Here is a 21,874-nt window from a genome sequence, read left to right as displayed (position 1 = left end):
CTAATACTATAATGTCAGCTATTTTGTTGAAGTCAGGGACCTTAACCACTCGGCCGTAATGTCCGTTAACTTGTATCTTCTGTTGCGAATACAAGTACTGATAAGCTATCCCATCTAGGAACATTTTATTTTTAATACAAGTCCTTCAAGATTTCGAAATGAACAATCGTACATGTACTCAGGACACAACAAACATTGAAAAATTCGCCAAAAAGTTCTTAAGTGCAATGTACCTTAGCAGCAGGAGAATCAAATTCAACAGACCTGTAGATATGAATGTACGGAGTTTAAATACAAGAATCCAAGTATAGTTAGATATTTATTTCTGTTATTTGCACATGTCCCTTACCATTAAAAGAAAACAAATCTTAAAGTTAAAACAATACATGTAGTTTGCTTAACGTAATTGCTGTTTAATGAATTTAAATTCACCAGTCCCACATATATCAATACAATCATCATGCAGTCTTTTTATTCTTTGATTCTAAACTTAAGTTAGTAACAAATAGACTATCGAATATAATTCCCAAAACATCACTATATTCAGCGGGTAGATCTGGGTCTTCCGTAATCTACGTCATGGTGACGTATGTCGTCATAATGGTCGCGTAAGTTTTCAGGAAAGTATCGAGCTCCATTGGCACGTTCCCGGTAACGTCTATCGTTGTCTGAAAAACTTTCTCTTTCGTTATATGGCATTCCAGCTTCGTACGGGTTTTCTCTTGCACTGAATACTGTATGAGGCCAGCGATTTTCTTTGTCTTTGTGAATATCGTCAGAAGTGTGATCTTTTCGTTCAACATCACGTTTATTTTTATTAGTTCGTTTTCTTTTATTAATCTTATGGGCACCATAGTAGCACAATTCAATGATAAGCTGAATAATTTCACATAAACTTAATATGGACAGACCAATCCATAAGCCGACCGCTCCGCCTACATCCGACAAAAATTGCTGTATCTATAACAGATAAAAAAAAACAACACTTTAATTAACATTTAAAAACTAAACCTCCCTTAAAAAGCAACTTCAGCTATACTTAAATGTAATAAATATCCCCAAACATCAATGTCCGAGGAAAGATAGAGCTGCCCCACCTCACCTGCGTCCATCCTAGAAACAAATATGGGTACACTTAACAGGGACCATATGTATGACTTTTCATCGGAACTCCTTTAAAATTTGGTAGTTAGCTCCAAGCTCTACAGTCTAGGGGCCCCGCTTTTTTCCACCCCAGACAAAACACTCGCATTTACACGGTGACCACGCGTATAAAGTGTATGAATTTTACTGGAAAAGAAACAATGCAAAATGTGAAAGTAGTCCACTCCAAAAACCTTTATGCAACGGACCTTGCGAAGACCGTTGCCTGACTATAATATACCCTATTAAGTTTCGTTTTCGGAGTAACAAATATTGCCTTTAATACTAGATCAGTGTCTATGTTATTGACTAGCAGAGCAGCAACATCTGAAAACTAAACTCAATTCAGTTGTCCTTGCACCATTAATGTACAGAGTTTGCTATGCTAACAAAATCGCCATCTGCTTTTTCTGCTAAATCGCCAACTGTTTTACCTTCCTTTATATGTCAACGCTAAAAGATAGCTTTTCAAAAGCCTCCGTCACATCAAACTTACCTCAATCTCTGGTGTTTCTGTGATATTTTCGAAGTTAAGATCTTCAAAATATATGTTCAGCTTCATAAAATTGTTGCTGAAACAATGTGAAGAGTTAAAAATGAATTAGGTTTTTTTTTTATAAATATCAGTTTTTGTAAATATATAAATACAAATGAAACGCATTCTTGCATACCAGAGGTCCACCGTGGTTCCCCGGATGAACGTCTCGGGATTTTGACGAACCTCTGATGGATGAGAATGATCAAATGCTGAATAGTTTAACTAGAGAAAAACAACCGCGAAGTAATACGAATGCAGTAGTAGCATATAGAGTTATCTGTCCTTGAATGGATACAGATCATAACGAGGCGTGACATATTTATGGGTTATTAGCTTTGTATCGAGAAATATGCACGAGTTCTTCAGGGGAAATATTGCGCAACTTTAGGAGCGCAATATTCCTCCGCTGAAGAACGAGTGCATATTTCCCGATGGAAAGATAATAACCTTTTTATTACATACGCATCTACACGTAAAAATATAATGCAAATATCATAAATTTGTTCAACAGCCTGAATAGGACTGACAATACTGAACTAAATAGAAAAAAAATAGTGCAACAACACACACTGAATTACGTCACGCACCCGATATGAAATTCAGGCGTCAGTGTATGGAAAAATATTGACGTTTCCGGTACCAGTGTAACTTAACGGGAAATAGAAACGAGTATGTAATAAAATCACTTACTTGACTGCCCAGAGCTTGTCAAGGTCATTCCTGAGTATTTCGCAGGTTTTTATGTCCCGGTCGCATACCCACTCTAGTAACACTCTCTGTAAGAAATATAAAAAAAAACTGTCGAAAATTTGTGACTGAAACATCACGAAATTATTCCTCTCGTGTATACCGACCACATTGAAAATGCAATCACATGCATATTTTTGCTAAGCTATTGATAAAGCGGCACACCCTCAAATGCGCGTCAATAAGATAAATATATATAAATTATCAGAACATGGCAACAAATATTAATCTAGTAAGTTACAGATGTGCGGCCAAACAATGATTTTTCTACTTGCATCACGTGCCTTTGTTTGTGTTGTTGGGTTATACGTCGCACCGACACATTTATAGGTCATATGGTGACATTGCAGTTTTCATAGTGAAAGACGGCCTCAGATACCCCTCCGTGCATTATTTCATCACGAGCGGGAATCTGGGTAGAACCCCCAACCTTCCGTAAGCCAGCTAGTTGGCTTCCTAACATGAAGACTTCAACACCCCGAGTGAGGCTCGAACCCACATCAGTGAGGGGCAAGTGATTTGAAGTCATATACCTTAACCACTCGGCCACACATCCATGCAGTCTAATCATGATATGCACTGTTCGCTTTTCAGCCAGCATCTTTTTGGTAACCACCCCTTTTAACAGTTGAAAGATTGACCAGTTAATTGTAGAAAATTAGCAAGGTAAGGGTTAAAAAGATCGGACATAAATCTTGAAATATCAAATTTCTTATTTTAGTTTCTTGCGTTTGATATTCAACACGGAGTCATGTGTACGCAATGATTAAGTTAACATAATGGTTTTGATTTCAATGTATAATTTTGGTTTAAAGCCGCATGTAACAGAGCCGGAATTCTATATCACTTCAGATATTTTCTTAGCAAATTTATCACATTTCTTTCAAAATAAATGGAGAAATTCCGTGATGTAATTCACTTACAGCATATTCGTTGGACGGCCATTGCCTTTGACTGCTGACCTTTGTGTAAGTAGCCTCACTGTAAAAATTGAAAAGAAAATCACACAAAATGCGTTTTTATATATGCACATTTAATATACTAAAAAAAAACAGCTACCCGCCATTTATATTTTACATATAAATACAAAATTACTGAAATTACCTTTTTGTAATTGATTATACTTTTAAAGTGGATTCAAAATGTGACTTCTAAAAGAAACAATTTTTCAAAAATATCGAATTACTCGAAGATATTATTTTATCTATTTTGCTACCACACCCAATTTTCAAAAAGTCACAAAATGTACGTAAAACTGGACGTAACTAACAACATTTTGTTCCGGGCATAGACTAAATTTCCAAAAAAAGTACTTTTAGGATTTTTTAAGATACGGGCCAATAGCAAATGATGGATGAGGTTTTTTTGCGAAGTACATATCGAAACAACGAGGTGTACATTTTTTTCGAACTTGTGTTAGAAAATAAAACTGTACAGTGCGGATAGAATAATCCGGCTCGGGGGTAACTGTTTAGGCGATGACGAGGCTATGCCAGATATTCCATCCGCATCTTCAGCTAGTGATAAATTCTTTCTCTGCATATCGTATCCTTCGATCAATATAAAAATATATTAACAAAAGCATTATTTTATTATAGTACCATATGAATTAACGCATTCATTCGTATTTCAACACGTGTGTCATCCTACACCCTCCAGATGAGGTTTTTTCCGACACAAACACGGGCAAATCCTGTCTGACATGCAGGAAAGTGTTTAGTTTAAATTAGCTGACCTCAGCTTGATTTGAAAGCAAACTTTGAAGAAGCCTAAACTATAAACAATAGCGAGTAAACAAATGATGCTGTCTCAAGAAGAATATCATCCGTCGGCTGGAAGCAACAAAAACTTTGGAATGAGTCATCTCTTCTCTGGAACTCAAAGTATGATTAATTTTTGCTTTTGCGCATACAAGTAAGTCATATATATATTTCTGCAATTGGAGCATTATGTGTATTTTGCAGCATCCTTCTAAACCAAAACTTTGTAACATTTTTTCTAAAAGAGTCGCCTAAATTACGTAGCTGGTGGCCACTTTAACTTTTCAATGCTATTTGTAAAACACCATTGAGACTCTGTGTTAATAAAACTTTGAAGGATCCAGGAGAACTCACCTCTTCACATCTTTTCTACCTATTATAATCACCCCTTCACAGTATTTTTCCAATTATGTACCAAGTACAGCCGATCTAAATTGAGACTATGACATACTGCGAAATACACATTATGAACATTATATAACAGAAAGCAACAAACCTGCACGGGTTGTCACAGCTGCACGTGAGGTTTCCTGCATAATACTTCCGTTCTATGTCCAGAAGACATGTTACTTCTAAAACATAAAATTCAAGTGAAATACGATATGTTATTACAAAAAATATTTGAATTTAAATTTGCATATCTAAAACATACATTAATTTGCTGCTTTTTTACATCTGTTAATGTATATTGAACGATAAAGTTATTTTATACTAATTTATTTTAGGTCGATTGTGAGCAAGTTCTACACATGATATTAAATAATCACTCTCGACACCTCATTCCTGATGGAACCCATCTCCACGTGGGTATAAGAGAAGAGGCCAGTTTCCCTCTTAAATAATGCTGAGTGCCAAGCAAGGGAGCTACTGGTGCCATTTTTTACGTCTTTGTTATGACGCGGCTGGGGATCGAGCCCACGAACTCCCGCATTCGAAGCGGACGCTCTACCAATAGGCTATCGAGGCGGTTGACCTAACAAGAGTTAACCAGCCATTTTCTACTTTGCCAATATCTTAAAAAGTACTGAAAGCACTTTCTTGAACTTCAGAGCAATAAAATCAAACAATGACATTTTATAAGTTTACTTATTTTTATATATATTTCAAAAGTCACAAAAATACACTGAGATTTCTAAAACTTACAACTTATGGCACGTCATCGTAGCTTAGTTACTTTGTTTTATCCCGAAATGGCATATGCACCAGTTCAAATTAGATCTTTAAGTTAAACATGAAATGTTAAAAGGACACTTTTATGTTACCGATAGAACGCGCATATATAAAAAGGTGCTTTAATAATTATTTCTGTGTTTTGAAGATATACTCCTAAACCTTAAAGGGCAAGGAATGTGTGACAATAAGTTAATTCTAAATAAAAGCCATTGAAAAGACTTTCATAACGCTAACAGAAACTTTAAAATCGGACCACTACTGAAAAAGACATGGCAGTTCGAAATTTAAGAAAATGGGTGATCTTAGAGGCAACCATTTTAGTTTGTTTATAACATCATAACAGTACCGGTTTTGCTTCTACATGGCTTCAGGTTTTTGTTCTCAAAGAATGCAAATTCTTCCCAGTTGTCGTCGAAACAAGAACAATCCTTGAATACTGTAGACATCTGACAAAATGACTGGCACGCCTGTAGATAATGAATGCCTCAACCTTAACAAGTGACAAAAACTGTTTCTTGTATGTCAAATTTAAATAGGGTTTTTGCTGGTGCTGGAAAAACTCGACAAGCACTATTATGATAAAATATTCCTTGAAAGAAAAGCCTTCGCTTTAATGTATTTATTCTATTGTTTGAAAAATACAGTAAACAAGAAAGGTAGAACGTGCGGGCAGAAACATCTAGATCTTAGGTAAGTGTTGTTTGTGGTAACTCAGCCCCCTAAACAGTATCGAACCAGATACTTCAATCCGCACCTTCATTGAAATATCTTTATATTATAATTGGACCATTCCATTAGAAAGCCTGCTTCAGTGACATGATATCAGTTATTGCATGATAAATAGTTTAAAATGTCGGAAAATCATAGCTTTTCTTGTGTTCATGCAGAAACTAGAAAGCAACATACTGTTATTCATTTATCTGAGACAAATCAAATTCTACCATAGAATACAAGTGAATGCTAACTATGTTGTCGCGGCCACTGAAATTTAAAACACATATACACATTAGAAAAAGAGATGTTTAGATAAAACAAGAGGGTCATTGACCCTAAAGCGCTCACCTGTGTAAGAGGCTTCAAGTGTGTTTGTATAACGTAATGGTACAAGAACAGAGTTTAACATTTATGCATATAGGGAAAAAGTAACAACTCCCCCTGGCGGACATGCTTTATAACATATCAAATTGATTTGAACAATCTTGGTAAAGTGCACACAAGGGTCATTTATATGCAATTAACTTAAAATCAGGCCACCAGTTTCAAACAAGAATTTTTTAAGTTTGCACTATATACATATAAAGAAAAAGTGACCTCGCCCTCTGGTGGCAATGTTTTAATGACGAATCCGAATAATTTGAACAGCTCTTGCACACAAGAAGATTTTAGAAGTATCCACAACAAGAATATAATGAAAGTTTCCACGTCCCCTAGCGGCCATGTTTTTTTTTCTTTTTCTTGTTTTTTTTTCTTGTTTTTTTTTCTTGTTTTTTTTTTTTTTTTTTTTTTTTGATGAATCAAAATAATTTAGACAATCTTGATAGAAGGTTACATACAGACAACTTATATCAAAATTGGACCAGCGGTTTAGGAGGCAGTGTCGTTTGAAGATTTTTCTATTTATAGCTCTGGCGGTTCATATGTGCTACCAAGCAGAATCATTTAAATAAATTTGAAATATCCAGGCAACGTTTTATCAAAATCCAGTCAATGCTTTTGGAGGAGATTTCGTGTAAAGAAATTGTTGACGACGAACGGACGACCGGACGGACGTGCGCAAGACGGACACAGCGTGATCACAGTAGGTCACCATGAGCACTATGTTAGCAAATGTTAAAGATGGTCAGGAAATGAACAATCAGGGTCCACTTTAAAAACTACTGACTACACAAATAGACAAATAAATATTACGCATGAATGTATCGATTTCTGGCAGCCTATACTGTTTTAAAAAGGTTTTACTAAAAATAGACAGAAATGGTTACCCTTCGTGTATATGTCGTATTATAAAGCTTCTTAAATTCAACACCGTCATTGCAGTCTCCATAGTTACCACCAAGCCGTGTTATATTTACCTAAAAGTTGCAAAAATTACTTTAGACTTACTAATACCTAATAATCAGTAATTCCCCTGCCGGAGCACAGCAACGATCGACATTTCAACACCCTTGTCAACTGAATGAATTCAAGAGTCGGAAAGGGGGCATAATGTTTTCATAAAAATGCAAAACAGAGTTATAGAACATGTACGTTGCAAGTCAGTTCAAAAAAGAATAATTTACCATTTTGCATTTTTGACAAAAAGTAAGGAACACTATTACTTCATTTCTCTGTTTCTTAGGTTGTTTTTGGTAACCACAAGAAAGATTTGCCACATCATTGTTATGAATGTATAAATTCAACGGTATCTGGACAACGTCTCACCAGCTTTAAAGCGATATCTGTTTCCATAGACGCTGGGATGAAAAGACCCTCATCCGCCGGAAACGGGTATGTATTCGGTTTCTGTATGTTTACCCGAATTCCATATCCAGTTGTTATTCCTTTCAGATACTCGTTTGTCTCAAGGAACAATATTAAGGATAAACCTGAAATTAGATAAAGCATTACGTAGAGGCGATGAGATAAAAATATTGGGATATAAAATGTTAAAAGAGATTTAAATCCTTATTTCTTTCGTACTTAGATTTCTTAATACATATTCAGGATATTTTTGTTTCACCCCTGAGTCGAAATACATTTATACATGCTTGAGAAACCGCTGGTATGACGAGGCCCCTTTTTGTTCCCATTTATGTTGTATTGAGAGACGAGTTATGTAAAAAAAAAATCACTTTTCCCTCTTCCCTTATATGTTACGAAGTACAGATATTTTGATTTTTCAAGTAAAACAAACGAATTTTCTTTTTATTATATTATTTCAACTATTTTAACCAAAGTTTCATGATTTTGTAGTTCCGCACCACTGAATACGCTTAATAAAAACAAGTATGTATCTTTTAACTATATTTCATTTTTTCACCGAAAAGCATGTAATCATAAATATTCCATTAAATTTTGTAAAATAAGTTTTCCGGGCTACACAGAAAAAAATCCTTAGTGTAAATTTTCAGTAAAACTACACAAAATGTTTAATAGCTATAGTAATGGTTATCAAATATAACGTAAATTATAACTCCATTCTAGTTAAATCACCGGTGCCTAGTTTGTGTCAATCTATATTCAAAACATGTATCTGGGCTAATAAGGCAAAAAAATGAAAAAATAATTTCTGCTGTTATGTAATAAAACACGTACTGAATGACATACCGGTTAATAGAAGTAAAAGCTCTTGGTCCTCTGTCCTTCGAACCTCAGATAATACTCCCAAACTATTGACCAGCAAGCTATTCGACAAGTTTATGATCTATGACCCTAACCTATGACGTATTTCTAGGGATATTATAACAGTGCATTATTTTATGATTTATCTCATTTATGTAACTGCAGGCCCTGTGTTCACAAAACATTTTCAGTCTCAGCCGAGTTTGATAATGAAATTTTATCTGTCATTTATATCTAAATAGCATGTTTAAAACTAAATTTCAAGTTAATAACTATTTTCAAGTGGCTATTCAGTATTGATGGTCAGTCTCAGTTGGAATATAAACTTGAAGTTTTCTTTAAACTGATATTAAATTTCAAACTCAGCCGAGACCGAAAAATGTTTTGTGTACACGGGGCTGTTTACAAGTCCACAGAAAGTGATATTCACTGCAAAATGTGGTATATATTAGCGGACGCAGCGGTCCAGTGGTAACACAGATACTACAAACCAGGGATCGTGAGTTCGAGCCCTCGCTACTCCAGCTTAAAATTAGTAACACTGAGATATCTGTGTCCTGTGTATTGGTACTGTACACCTGGCATGTTAAATAACCTTGGAAGCTTCTGGAATTGGAGCATCTTCTGAATTTTGCCCAATCCTGCCACTAAAATTACTAACAGTCTTCTGGAGGAGTTGCCCATACCGGTGGCGACCATGAATAAGCTTATATACAAACATACATAATGTGATACTCTTAAAAAGGAAATGTGATCCAGCATTTTTCCGGGGTAGTCAGATAACGCCAGTTTCTGCTTTTACGTATTCGTATTTCATTGTGGACTTATACTTGACATTTTCGTAAGTCCATACCCAAATTTAGCTGACAGTTTGGAAGAAGTTCAATATTGTTGACATGTCCGACAAAATCTCTTTTAGAAGATACATGATCCATATTTTTCTATCCTCTTTTGTCGTTCATTTCGCATGAACACCGAAATAAATTTTTCATTTATTATTCAAAACAGGTATCATGTATACGGGAAATTAAACAAATCATAATTGCATTGTTGAAATATCGTGTCAAGCCATCTCTACTTTCAAGAAGGTAACAATGAAGCAATATTTTTGTCTCTGTCGGCAACTTTAAGCAGATTTTATTACTTAACTGAACAACAAGACTTGCACCCTGTGCAGTTTACATTCTTTATCGGGGGTAAGTAAATGGTATTAAATAGTTACAGTAGTTTTACTTTTTTGTGCAAACACTGCAGTTTATGCATTCTATTTGTAACACATAATTTCATACTACCGGCGACAATAAACTATTTTAAGCGATTTAAAAATAACGAATGCTGGCATATCAATCACGTTTACTACTTCCTTACTTTTCATCCATACTCACTTTTCAAATCGGGGAAACTTTGCAAAAAAACAATGAGAAAATGATATTTCCACTCAGTTGTTCAAATCATATCACGAACATGTAAGACCATAAACATACAAAAAATGAAAAAGGAACCATTCCTTAATTCCTTATTCCTTTTTTCAAAAGGCGGGTGAGGAATAGATAAAAATAAGAAAAAGAATAATCAAACTTCAAGTAAAAAATTTAACCAGTAGACAGGGAGCAGTGTAAAACAGTTTTAAACATGATGTATTGTTTGTTTGTTTTTGTTGGGTTTAACGTACTTCCGCCATCTTGAATTTAGAGTGACCTTCATTTGAAGTGTGAAAATATAGTGAACAAAAGCTTTTCAAATGCAGCTGTTCCAGAATACAAAAACAGCTCAGTTTGCAAGACCTGAACTAAAAGTAGCTGTATAAAAAGTAAAACTAAAATTTGGAAATAAACAAAGAAGATATTTTACCTGTATTTTTCCAAATTTTTGGTTAGATTTATAAATCCTTTCAAAATACTTTATTAAAAATTCATGAATGGCAAAAGTTAGTTCAAAGTTTCAATTAGTGCATAGGAGAATTGTCTTACTGAATAGAACTAAACTTATTACAAAATCTGTTTTCAAACCTGACCACCTCATGTATTAAAACGAAAATATATCTGTACATACTGCTATTTTCAGCATACATAAAAGTAGTGCAATGTGCGGACAATGATTTTTGTACGTATGGTGTACCAAACTGCCTAAAATTGTAAGACAAGTCTAAGACTTAATGTGAACAAGATTTGGCAACGATCCAAAATTCTTTTCAAGGATTGTGCAAGTATAAGAAAGGTTTAATTTATTATAGTGGAATTTATGTACTTACGCCCTACTTATCTCACGAAAATTTGGTGGAAATGGAATTTTCGGCACTTCCAACTTTCTCACTCATACGTGATTGTATATTTATAAATCATAAAAACAATCGAAATATTTGCTTTATCACGATAGTGCAAATATTTTTATATCTTGAAACATTAGGCCACAGTATTTCCGCATACTGGTCCGGGACAAGTTCGATGTGTATAGTGAGTGATTCCTTATTAGATGTTTCATGCGTCGTAGACTGACCAATTTTGATCTATCGACTTTTTAAACAATATGAGAATAATGCAGCATGTTTTTGAAAACACAGTGAGAATAAATCGCAGAAAAAAATGTACAGCCAAATATGTTAAGAGGTAATACAATTTGTATACAGTTGTAGATAACTACGAAACAAACTTCTCACGCGAAAACCTGATGATTAAAATCAGCAATATCTCAAAAGTAACTTTTCTGCATCTTGGTTCTTCGTTAAACAATGACATTTTTTCACATTTTCATAGATTTAAACTGATAACAAATGTGCATTGAAATTCCGGCATAGAAATGGACATTGACTTTACATTACTGCGGTGGTGACAGCAGAAACAGCGGTCCAGTACTAAGACTGTCTACGAAACCAAGGATAACGAGTTCTTTATCTGAAAATTACGATACACCTGAAAATGATAGACTTGCTATTTGCCGAGTGCACACTTGTTTTCTATCGTCGTTAATATAAAGTAGACTAGTAAATATTCGTACACATGCATAATCTCATAAACACTTATTTAATGTATGTTCTCTGAAATGAACAAATAACTGGCTCAACTGAGACACCATACTTTAAAGTAAATTCAGTTTATTCACCACGAGGTTCAAAATGCACGGGAGTCTCGTGATAATACATGCCTTTAATTTCACATGGTTGAAGTGTAAACAAATAGTTAAATTTGCTTCGTTTTATTTCTCACGGAAAAGATCGGACGGTTTTTTATATTGGAATAATTATAGAACATCTATGCATTGAAAGTTGAAAATTGATTGTTTTCTACAGGACGTAAAACTGAAAGAAGTAAGCACTTTAACACTTTTACTTTTTCAGCAATGTTCCTCAGGTGAACTTTGACATTGTTTACGAAGAGAAATCAGTTTTGTGTCATCTTGAAATGCGTTGTTCGGCTGAAACGTATAGTTCCCGGAAAAGATCTAAAATGGTTTATTTTGGGGATTTTTGTTTTATTCATAGATTCAACACAATGTGTAATATTTCCAGTTTTTGAAAATGATTGAAATTCAACTTTATTTTAGAAAAAGTTTCGATCTTTCAGTAATATTTTGTCAGCGGATGCTTACAAATTTTAAGTGAAACGGCTTTCTTGTCCAATGGAGGTGTGTAAAGCCAAAAACTATCATTACACATTGCGTTTATTCTTTAAATGTGAAGGATCGGTAACAGATTAAGGAGATCGGACAGTGAAAAACTATACTAAATGGATATCTCTAACCATGAATAAGGAGACATACATATTTCAGTAAGGAAATCTGAGGTAAAAGAACAATCATATATTTTATTCCTTGAAATAAACATGGCGGCGAAATATTTTAGAAAAACTGTGCACGTGTTTTGCGCATTAGAATGTTTAACGACATTTTCTTGAAAAAGTAACGCTCGTGTGCACTATTTTGGCATTTCTTTGATTTGAAAATAAATGTTTTATAGCAATTTAGGTTGCATACGATACCGAAATTTTGCACCAAAAATGTTCACTCATATTCTTCCAAAGCACTGTGGAGATAGGGTTCAGCGTAGCTTTCATGCTCGCATGTTTACCTACAGATATATCTTTTCAATTTTTATCATATATTTTTTGTGTCCTTGCATTTCTAAAGCTGTTTCGAGGGTTCTGATTTTTCACATGGATTTATAATTTCAATTTGCGGAAATACCTTAACGTCGCACCGACATAGTCCTATCAATAAGACCTGACATAACATATTTTAACATTTTGACGTCTATCGGTTATGTCAGGTCTTATCGGATCGCCATGTATAACATGTAGTGAGAAGCGAACACACTTCATGTCGCCTCTAATCTTCAAATTATGAACAACATAACCCAATCCGAAGTGAAAGAACACTACTTACACCGAAAATAATCCTTTTTTCAACTGCACATGTGAATAATTATAAAATAAAAGTTACTTTTCATATATAAATATCGAGTTGTTTCTTTTCACTGTATGTATTGCCGTGTATCTGTATTATGGTGTGCAACATTGCCGGTCTATTCCGAATGTTGTGTAAACACAGTTAATTTTGAGAATCAATTTTAGACGAAATATTTTCCCTCTGGATCAATTGGCAAACAGTTCACGTGGAAAATTGTTTTCGTCTATGTCGATTCTAAATATATTATAACCTGCTGAATATGCTTGAAAAATGGCGGAATGTGTATTGAAAACTGTACACAATTGACATATATTGGATATGAGGGCTTTTAAAGGTAAATTTAAACGATATATTACTAGAATATGATAAATAACGGTAGGCTGGACTGTCTTAACCTACGTATATCGTATATTTTTCGTGTGAGAAAATGCTACATTCTACTGATTAGGGCCCTTTTAGACGTTACAATGCAGATTGAAAATAAAATGTAAAATAATAAAATAATGAATGTTGAAGGTAAAATGAGCATGTACACGTCTAATATTTTGGACTAGCACCGACACTGTTATAGGTCATATAGCGACTTTCCAGCTTTGATGGTGGAGGAAGACCCAAGTTTCCCCTTTTTTCATGCCCGTGTATAATACAGTTATACATCATTATTGTATTTTACTATTACTTGTTATAAATGTTCTTCATAATGAAATGATGTGTCAGATCCCTAGTCCAAAGGTTATGGTCACAGTTGGAGGTCAACATTTATCTTTTCTTGTTCATTCTGTAATACTTTTAAACGTGTGAGAAATTCGTCAGATTACAACGAAAATATGCCTAGATATCGAGACTTATTAATAACACAAATGTGTAGAAAACGTAAACTGACGCCCACTATATTTTCTATACGGTTGAAATTACACCGCTATAGATAATAAGAATTATCATATTTAAAATACTTATGTATACATCGTATAATGATCTACTAAATTTTAGAAAGGCTACCTCCTTCACACCCTAGTAATACTGCATGAAAATCTCGTTTGTTGTTAACTCACCTGTGGAAGGACCAGCTTTCCTGACCTTGAACTTTCTCTCAGATATTGTCCAACAATTCCCGTATTCCGATGTCTGATGTAGTTGGAATTGGCTGTAAGGGTAATATATTCATTGTATATTATAATATTCATTGTATATTATAATAATCTGTTCAAGTTGAAAATAAGTTTTAGATACTTTTAAAACTGTTTTTCGCGTGTTTGCAGTAATTATATAAACAACTTTGTCACGTTTTTCTAGCTATTCGTTGCATGGGTATTTTCGTTCCCACGCTCAGAAATGTGCGATACTTTTGATGAATCCACCCTATTTTGAATACTTGAATATGTAAATATTTGACCTTATGCATGCTGTATACCAATTATAATTATCAAGTCATCTTAACCCACTTCACAAATGTGCAGCAGAACGACATCATATGCATGTACTAATGTGTGTCTCTTAATTCCTTTTTACTTATTTTACAATATTTATTACATTTACAAGTGTAAAAATAAACAGATATTGCATGATGATGTGGTAACTATCTCAAGGACATCGTACGATTTGATGGTATTTGGTCCTCATTTTCAACCATGAATATTTAAAAGAGTAGGCGCACAAGGGCAACAAGTGAAATAAATCTTGTAGTTTGATATGTCTCCAGTACACATTCATTGGGTAACTCTTTGAGTTTCGATTATTAAAAGAAAAATAGCAAGATTAAATGGTAAGGGTTGATTTTTAAGAAAAAAATATTTTCGAGTACTTTTTAACTGATCTGTCACATAGTGACAAGGTGAGCTTTTGTGATCGCGCAGCGTCCGTCGTCCGTCGTCCGTGCGTGCGTGTGTGCATAAACTTTTGCTTGTGACCACTCTAGAGGTCACATTTTTCATGGGATCTTTATGAAAGTTAGTCAGAATGTTCACCTTAATGATATCTAGGTCAAGTTCGAAACTGGATCATGTGCAGTCAAAAACTAGGTCAGTAGGTCTAAAAATAGAAAAACCTTGTGACCTCTCTAGAGGCCATATATTTCACAAGATCTTCATGAAAATTGGTCAGAATGTTTACTTTGATGATATCTAGGTCAAGTTTGAAACTGGGACACGTGCCATTAAAATCTAGGTCAGTAAGTCAAATAATAGAAAAACCTTGTGACCTCTCTAAAGGCCATATTTTTCATGGGATCTTTATGAATATTGGTCAAAATGTTTACCTTGATGATATCTAGGTCAAGTTTGAATCTGGATCACGTGCGGTCAAAAACTAGGTCAGTAGGTCTAAAAATAGAAAAACTTTGTGACCTCTCTAGAGGCCATATACTTCACAAGATCTTCATGAAAATTGGTCAGAATGTTTACCTTGATGATATCTAGGTCAAGTTTGAAACTGGGTCATGCGCGGTCAGAAACTAGGTCAGGTCTAAAAATAGAAAAACCTTGTGACCTCTCTAGAGGCCATACTTGTGAATGGATCTTCATAAAAATTGGTCAGAATGTTCGTCTTGATAATATCTAGGTCAAGTTTGAAAGTGGGTCAGGTGTCTTTAAAAAGTAGGTCAGTAGGTCAAATAATGGAAAAAACCTTGTGACCTCTCTAGAGGTCATATTTTTTATGGGATCTGTATGAAAGTTGGTCTGAATGTTTATCTTGATGATATATAGGTAGGTTTGAAACTAGGTCAACTGCGATCAAAAACTAGGCCAGTAGGTCTTAAAATAGTAAAACCTTGTGACCTCTCTAGAGGCCATACCCTTGAATGGATCTTCATGAAAATGGTCAGAATGTTCACCTTGATGATATCTAGGTCAAGTTTGAAACTGGGTCACATGCCATCAAAAACTAGGTCAGTAGGTCAAATAATAAAAAAACCTTGTGACCTATCTAGAGGCCATACTTTTCATGGGATCTGTATGAAAGTTGGTCTGAATGTTCATCTTGATGATATCTAGGTCAAATTTGAAACTGGGTCAACTGCGGTCAAAAACTAGGTCATTAGGTCTAAAATTTGAAAAATCTTTTGACCTCTCTAGAGGCCATATTTTTCAATGGATCTTCATGAAAATTGGTCAAAATTTTTATCTTGATGATATCTAGGTCAAGTTCAAAACTGGGTCACATGATCTCAAAAACTAGGTCACTTTGTCAAATAATAGAAAAAACGATGTCATACCCAAAACTGGGTCATGTGGGAACAGGTGAGCGATTCAGGACCATCATGGTCCTCTTGTTTTATTTAGTAATGATCTAGGATTAAGTAAGTACAATTTTGATACACAGTTAATATATAGTTTAGAAAAAATGTGTTATTTAAGAGTTTAATATAATTTTCAATAAAAACTGCACAGGAAAACATCAAGTCGTAATAAAACTTGTAGTCCACCCTGTATCATATAATCATATAATCATTGAAATCACCCATGCGTTTTCATATCAACCTTGACCACTCTATTGTGTATAAATCAGGACATGTATAAACAGGCGGTATGTTTCTACATGAAGTGGTCAATATCTAGACTGATCTATATATCAATCTGAGTACATAACAGTGATTACTGGGTTATTGTATTGTAAAATATGGAGAGATGTTTTTATCATACATGAACCTATATATTAGGCTTCTGTTTATAATGTGTGAAACATTCAGTCAATGTACTTAAACTTAAGTATGGTTTTCTTTACATTTATATGACCATATCCAAAAACTATTAGTGATTCCTAATCAGCATTTGAAGACATGTAAGCTTCAATGTCAACAGAATTTTATATGACATATATTACAGTATCTAACTAAGCAAAAACTAAAAGAAATCAACATTTTTGCATTAATTTGTATCTGCAATGGTCTTTGATTTAAATGACCACAGAGTGTCCTTACATCACACACATATAGTAAAATGCATTTCAGTTTAGTGAGGCAATCGTTTATTTTATTGTATGGTTGAAATAACATTTGGAGTAATGTTCAGAAATCTGTTTAGCATTAGTGACCTTGACCTCAGTCCTGTACTTTTAACCTTATCAAAGATGAGAACTTCAATTGTGTCAAAAATGAGGTTAATATGACCAATAGTATGATAATTAGAAGGGCAGAGAGGCAGCATATTAATTCTTTGAAGTGTCCAGGAACCATGAGAATGTTATTTAATGGTTAATACCGCCCCATTCAAGTGTAAAATATTTTCTTTGATAGTAACTCATCATACAAAAAATGTATAGGTGTCAATAATCATGGTACACCCTGTATGTGCATTTTTGGAAATAAAAGTACTTTCCCCCCAATGCATCAGAAAAATATTAACACATAATGTTTATTATTGATATATACACATATTCCATGAGTGGCTTCTTGATGCACGAGGGGAAAAGTCATGCCATTTGAAAATGAAATTGTATATGAAATAGAAGGGGAAAGTACACAGACAAAACGCTTCAAAGTCATTTTTTACAATTTTTTGTGAAAGAAGACATTGTGGGGTCGTTTTTATTCATTATCAGGGTCATATTTTTCTTTCCATAGACGTTTAGTAGAAATTTTATTTTTAAGGTTACTTGAGGAGAATGGTAATTGAAATCACACAATGTCCATCATCAGGGCGATATTCACTGATGTCGATAGACCCAGATCAATATCACCTTGGTGTGTATCTCCTTGGTCAGCTCAATAATGTCTGACAGACTTGGATGCTTACCTATATCATCAAACAGTTTCATGACTACAGTGACAATAAAACAGTGTGGTAAGTATCTAATATACCCTAACTGAATGGATAGCTGGTCAAAACAAAACAACTATTGCCCGACGCCCGAAGGACAGAGGGCAAATAGTTTTAATTAATGTCCGGCACGCCATCCACTGACATCAGAAATGAATTTTCAAAATTTCCAAAATTTCGACTTATTACCCCAGTACTGTAAACGTGTATTGAATATAGACCGGTTATACAGCACAACATGTGAGCGGCCATTTGCATGATCAGTAATATAATGATATATATTATAACGTTAGAACGTTCATAAAATCAATCCACCTACGCTATATCAACTACTCTACAATATACGGACTACTTACTACTCTAGAATTTTTCTAGAACGATAATGCACCGATAACGGCGCTGTAATATTGTATCTAAACATTAAAGATTTTTCAAAACATGGAAATCAAGTTTGTTTTCACGAACATTATCTTTTTGTAACAAATACTACCACGTGATCTGTTACCAACCAATGAGATAAGCGGACACTACGAATCATGAAACAGTATTAATTACTCACTTTGCCGTGCATTGTCTTCCGTTAAATGTACACTCAATCAACATATCAGATATCTGATGTCCAAGATAGTCCCGGTCTCCCCTACAAAAAAATAGGTACATTCGTATAAATTTAAGGTCTCAAAGATGACATACATGCATATAATTTCGAAATATCTATAGGGTTGTATGGGTACATACAACTCAGATATTTTGAAATTATCTTATTCAAGCGTCACTAAGTAAGGCCTAAGTGTGCTATATAGTACAATTTGGAAGGCCACGGACACTTGGGGTTCAGTCGAGCTAAAACTATAGGCCATGTGAGCCTGAAAAAACATTCCATAAGTTATCTACTGCAAACAATTATTAAAACGAATGAAATGATATTTGACGGCTTTTTAAAATTGCAACCAAATATCATCAAAGTATTAAATGCCTATAGCAATATAGCTCGTCTGAACCACATGTGTCTGTGGTCCGGTCCATCTACGATCATATTGCAAAGTAATTTCCCACAGAGTTGTCGTTCCTGACCTCTCTCAGAAGCGGCATTGGAAGAACGGCAACTCTGTATGGGAGACTGATTGCACAGCTTGCATTATTTTTTATTTCTTGCACGAGTAAATGATAATTTTTATAGTTCTTTTCAATGATTTTATGAAAATACAAAGAAAGATTAAGATTATACCGATTATACCAAACAAGAAATCGCGATTATATTAAAAAAAATAGATGTTCAAGTTATATTACAAAATGTAAAGCAGACGACAAAATATTGCTTTCAAAGATTTATCTAAAATAAATATATTTAAACTTTGCATAAATGTGTGGTAGTTTAAAATCGCTTTGATGTGAATGCAAATATAGCAATTCGTTCCACTATTAACCTTCATTTTTGCAAACCATGATTATAGAAAAATACAAAAAAAGAAAGGAAAAATTGAGTTGAAATAATTACAAAATAACTCTTAATTTGTGAAAGCAATTTTCTACGTTTCTACATGCAGACTGAAAACAAACTTTTCGCACCATTTGTAGGTTAATAGACTTTACGCATGATCCTAGTAGTAAAATAAAATAAAAGTAAGTATTTTTAGACGATGTATATTTGCACCCCCCCCCCCCCCCTTTTATGAAACAGTTATTTTAGCATACTGTAATAATATAATTCTATCATATTCCTTAATGTGCTAGCATTGTCTCTACGCCAATAGTTCGTTACTGTGAAAAGCGTAACAAAATAATTTGTTGTATTATTAAACAATGATAAGTAAAATACTTGTATATGTCCATATACAGCTGTGTGAACAATTCTTTGATTACTGTTTGTTCTTCGCGGGGTTCAAGATAATAGTCTTCGTCGTCATAATAGTCGTCCTCAAAATTTTCGTAATCAGGATCGTATTTTGAAACATTTACGTTGTCGTACTCTCGGATATATCTTTTTCTTCTTTCCTAAACGAATTAAGAATTGAATAATGAAAGACATATGGAAGACATAAAATGACAAAAAATAAGGATTTTCAAACAGATTGAAGAAAAGATCAATCAAATCAAAATTACTGCAGTAACCTTTAAACGTTTCAGAATATAATAAAACACCTTTATATCAGTACAAAGTAACATCGGGTACATTTATACTCATAGAATGTTAAACTCCTGTATCATTTGAAGACAACAGATAATTCAACCTGGGCTGCATAAAAAGTTGCATAGCTCATATATCTATATAAAAATATATCACATTCAGTGACACTAGTATTGGCTTTATAAACTAATTTAAGTTCACAGTTTTCCGCTTAAGAGGTTGTATGCATGTCACAACCAAAAAAGGGTACTTTTGATGTGCGTTAAAACTCTGGAATTTTCTTCACTTGCTTTTTTTTTTCAGGAGAATGCGGCAAAAATAACTGTCTTCTGTGTTCTGTTGTTTTTTTTTCTTTCGGAACAGTACAAGAGACAACATTACATGTAAGCCTTATTATCGACATATTCATCATATAGAATTTGAGAATCGCTTGATAATATTTGCATTATATATTTCTTCTACGAACGTTAGATTGTTTCCGGTATTCAAAAATGAGGTTTGAAAATGAATGACATGTGCTACCTGATACAGTAGCTTTTCTTTATATTACAAGGACCTGTCTCTGACGGGATTTCTAATGAATGCATCTATTCCGACTATGTTAAAGACCCACTTAAGTGTCACAACCTTCTTTTAAAAAAAAACTTCAAACGGATGCAAATAACTTCAGGTCACTTGAAATGTCCTACCTCTGTATTTAAGAATGTTTTATACTAAATAAATCAAATATGTGCAGCCATTCTTAATGTTATTAATAATACTTTCATATAAAGGGATATAGAATGAGATGTTGTGTGATCTATGTGCTCTTGATAAAGTCTACTGTTACAGGATAATTGAATTATGAAAAATGCTACTAAACCATCATTTTAACTTAAATAAATAAGTAAATGAATAAACAACTGAAAACTAATTTAAACCACTGTCCTACAATATACCTTTCATGTATATCCACATTGTAATGTACCAAAGAAAGTAACAAATAAATAAGTGTCTATTAACCAACTAACATTTCCTGTTTCGCTTTGAATTGGAGTAGTTTGAGATCCGGAAGTTGTACTGTCTGTAGTATAACTAAAGTTGGAATCGTACTGGTTGGAAACAAAGTTTTCCGGTTCCAAGTCTTCGACTAACTGTCTTAATTCTTCCGCCTCGTTATAATTGTAAAATCGCTTCTTATGCATAATGTTTGTATTACATATGGTCACTTGTGGTAAGTCAAGAGCTTTAAAACCTAGTTCAACTTTTGTATTTACCGGCCAGCTGTAAAATTGGTCAAATAGAAACCATAAATGCAAGGACATGACAACTATTGCTCCCAGTAATAAGATACTCCATATCACTTTTGCCCACCATAATTTTGCCATGTGGATATAAGGTACTCCCACCATAGATGTTTTCTCAGCAAACCTCGCGAAGAGACGCCGGAAACTCTTCTGTTTCCCTGTAGAATCATAACTAGCAACACTAGCCCTGTCCCTGTTATCTGAACTAGTATTTTTATCCGGCATCGTTAGAACGTTATGTCCGTTTACCCCAAATATCACTGTTACGTCACAAAGAAAATAATCCTTAATTTGAGAAATCACGAAAGAACAAAAATTCCTTTATCATAAATGATAAACGCCCTGTTGTGATATTAAGTCAGTGTAAAGATCGACATATTATTAGGTATGTTAAACCCAAATTTCTATTTTAACGAATCAATTCATGTGTGACGCTGCTCTAAACTAAATAAATATACATATGATTATCATAATGATATGTTACCCTTTTATCTCACATGAAACAGAAATACACATCTAAAAGTATTTATTTGCTATTGGATGGCCTTAAGTTTCTGTAAAAACTTAATATATAGCATATAAGGATGAGTGGACTATAAACTATTTTTTCCAAAAATAAACTT

The 21,874-nt window shown here is 34.0% G+C and overlaps 1 protein-coding gene across 1 annotated transcript; it reads right to left on the bottom strand.

The window, feature by feature from the left end:
• Nucleotides 1–210: 210 nt before the first annotated feature.
• On the bottom strand, nucleotides 211–21,661 carry LOC123524019 (amiloride-sensitive sodium channel subunit alpha-like). The gene is made up of 12 exons (XM_053539838.1): nucleotides 20,946–21,661; nucleotides 19,657–19,832; nucleotides 18,397–18,477; nucleotides 14,136–14,227; nucleotides 7,783–7,946; nucleotides 7,344–7,433; nucleotides 5,708–5,828; nucleotides 4,685–4,760; nucleotides 3,352–3,409; nucleotides 2,372–2,457; nucleotides 1,640–1,715; nucleotides 211–960 (listed from the first exon to the last, which is right to left on the bottom strand). The coding sequence occupies exons 1-12, from the start codon at nucleotides 21,474–21,476 to the stop codon at nucleotides 544–546; spliced, it is 1,968 nt and encodes a 655-aa protein (XP_053395813.1). The 5' UTR covers nucleotides 21,477–21,661; the 3' UTR covers nucleotides 211–543.
• Between the last annotated feature and the right edge of the window lie 213 nt (nucleotides 21,662–21,874).

This window comes from Mercenaria mercenaria, chromosome 3 (genome assembly GCF_021730395.1).
Source record: "Mercenaria mercenaria strain notata chromosome 3, MADL_Memer_1, whole genome shotgun sequence".
In the NCBI taxonomy this organism is placed as follows: Eukaryota; Metazoa; Mollusca; class Bivalvia; order Venerida; family Veneridae; genus Mercenaria; species Mercenaria mercenaria.
Note: the sequence above shows the minus strand (reverse complement) of the source record. Positions and strands in the feature narration are given on the sequence as shown.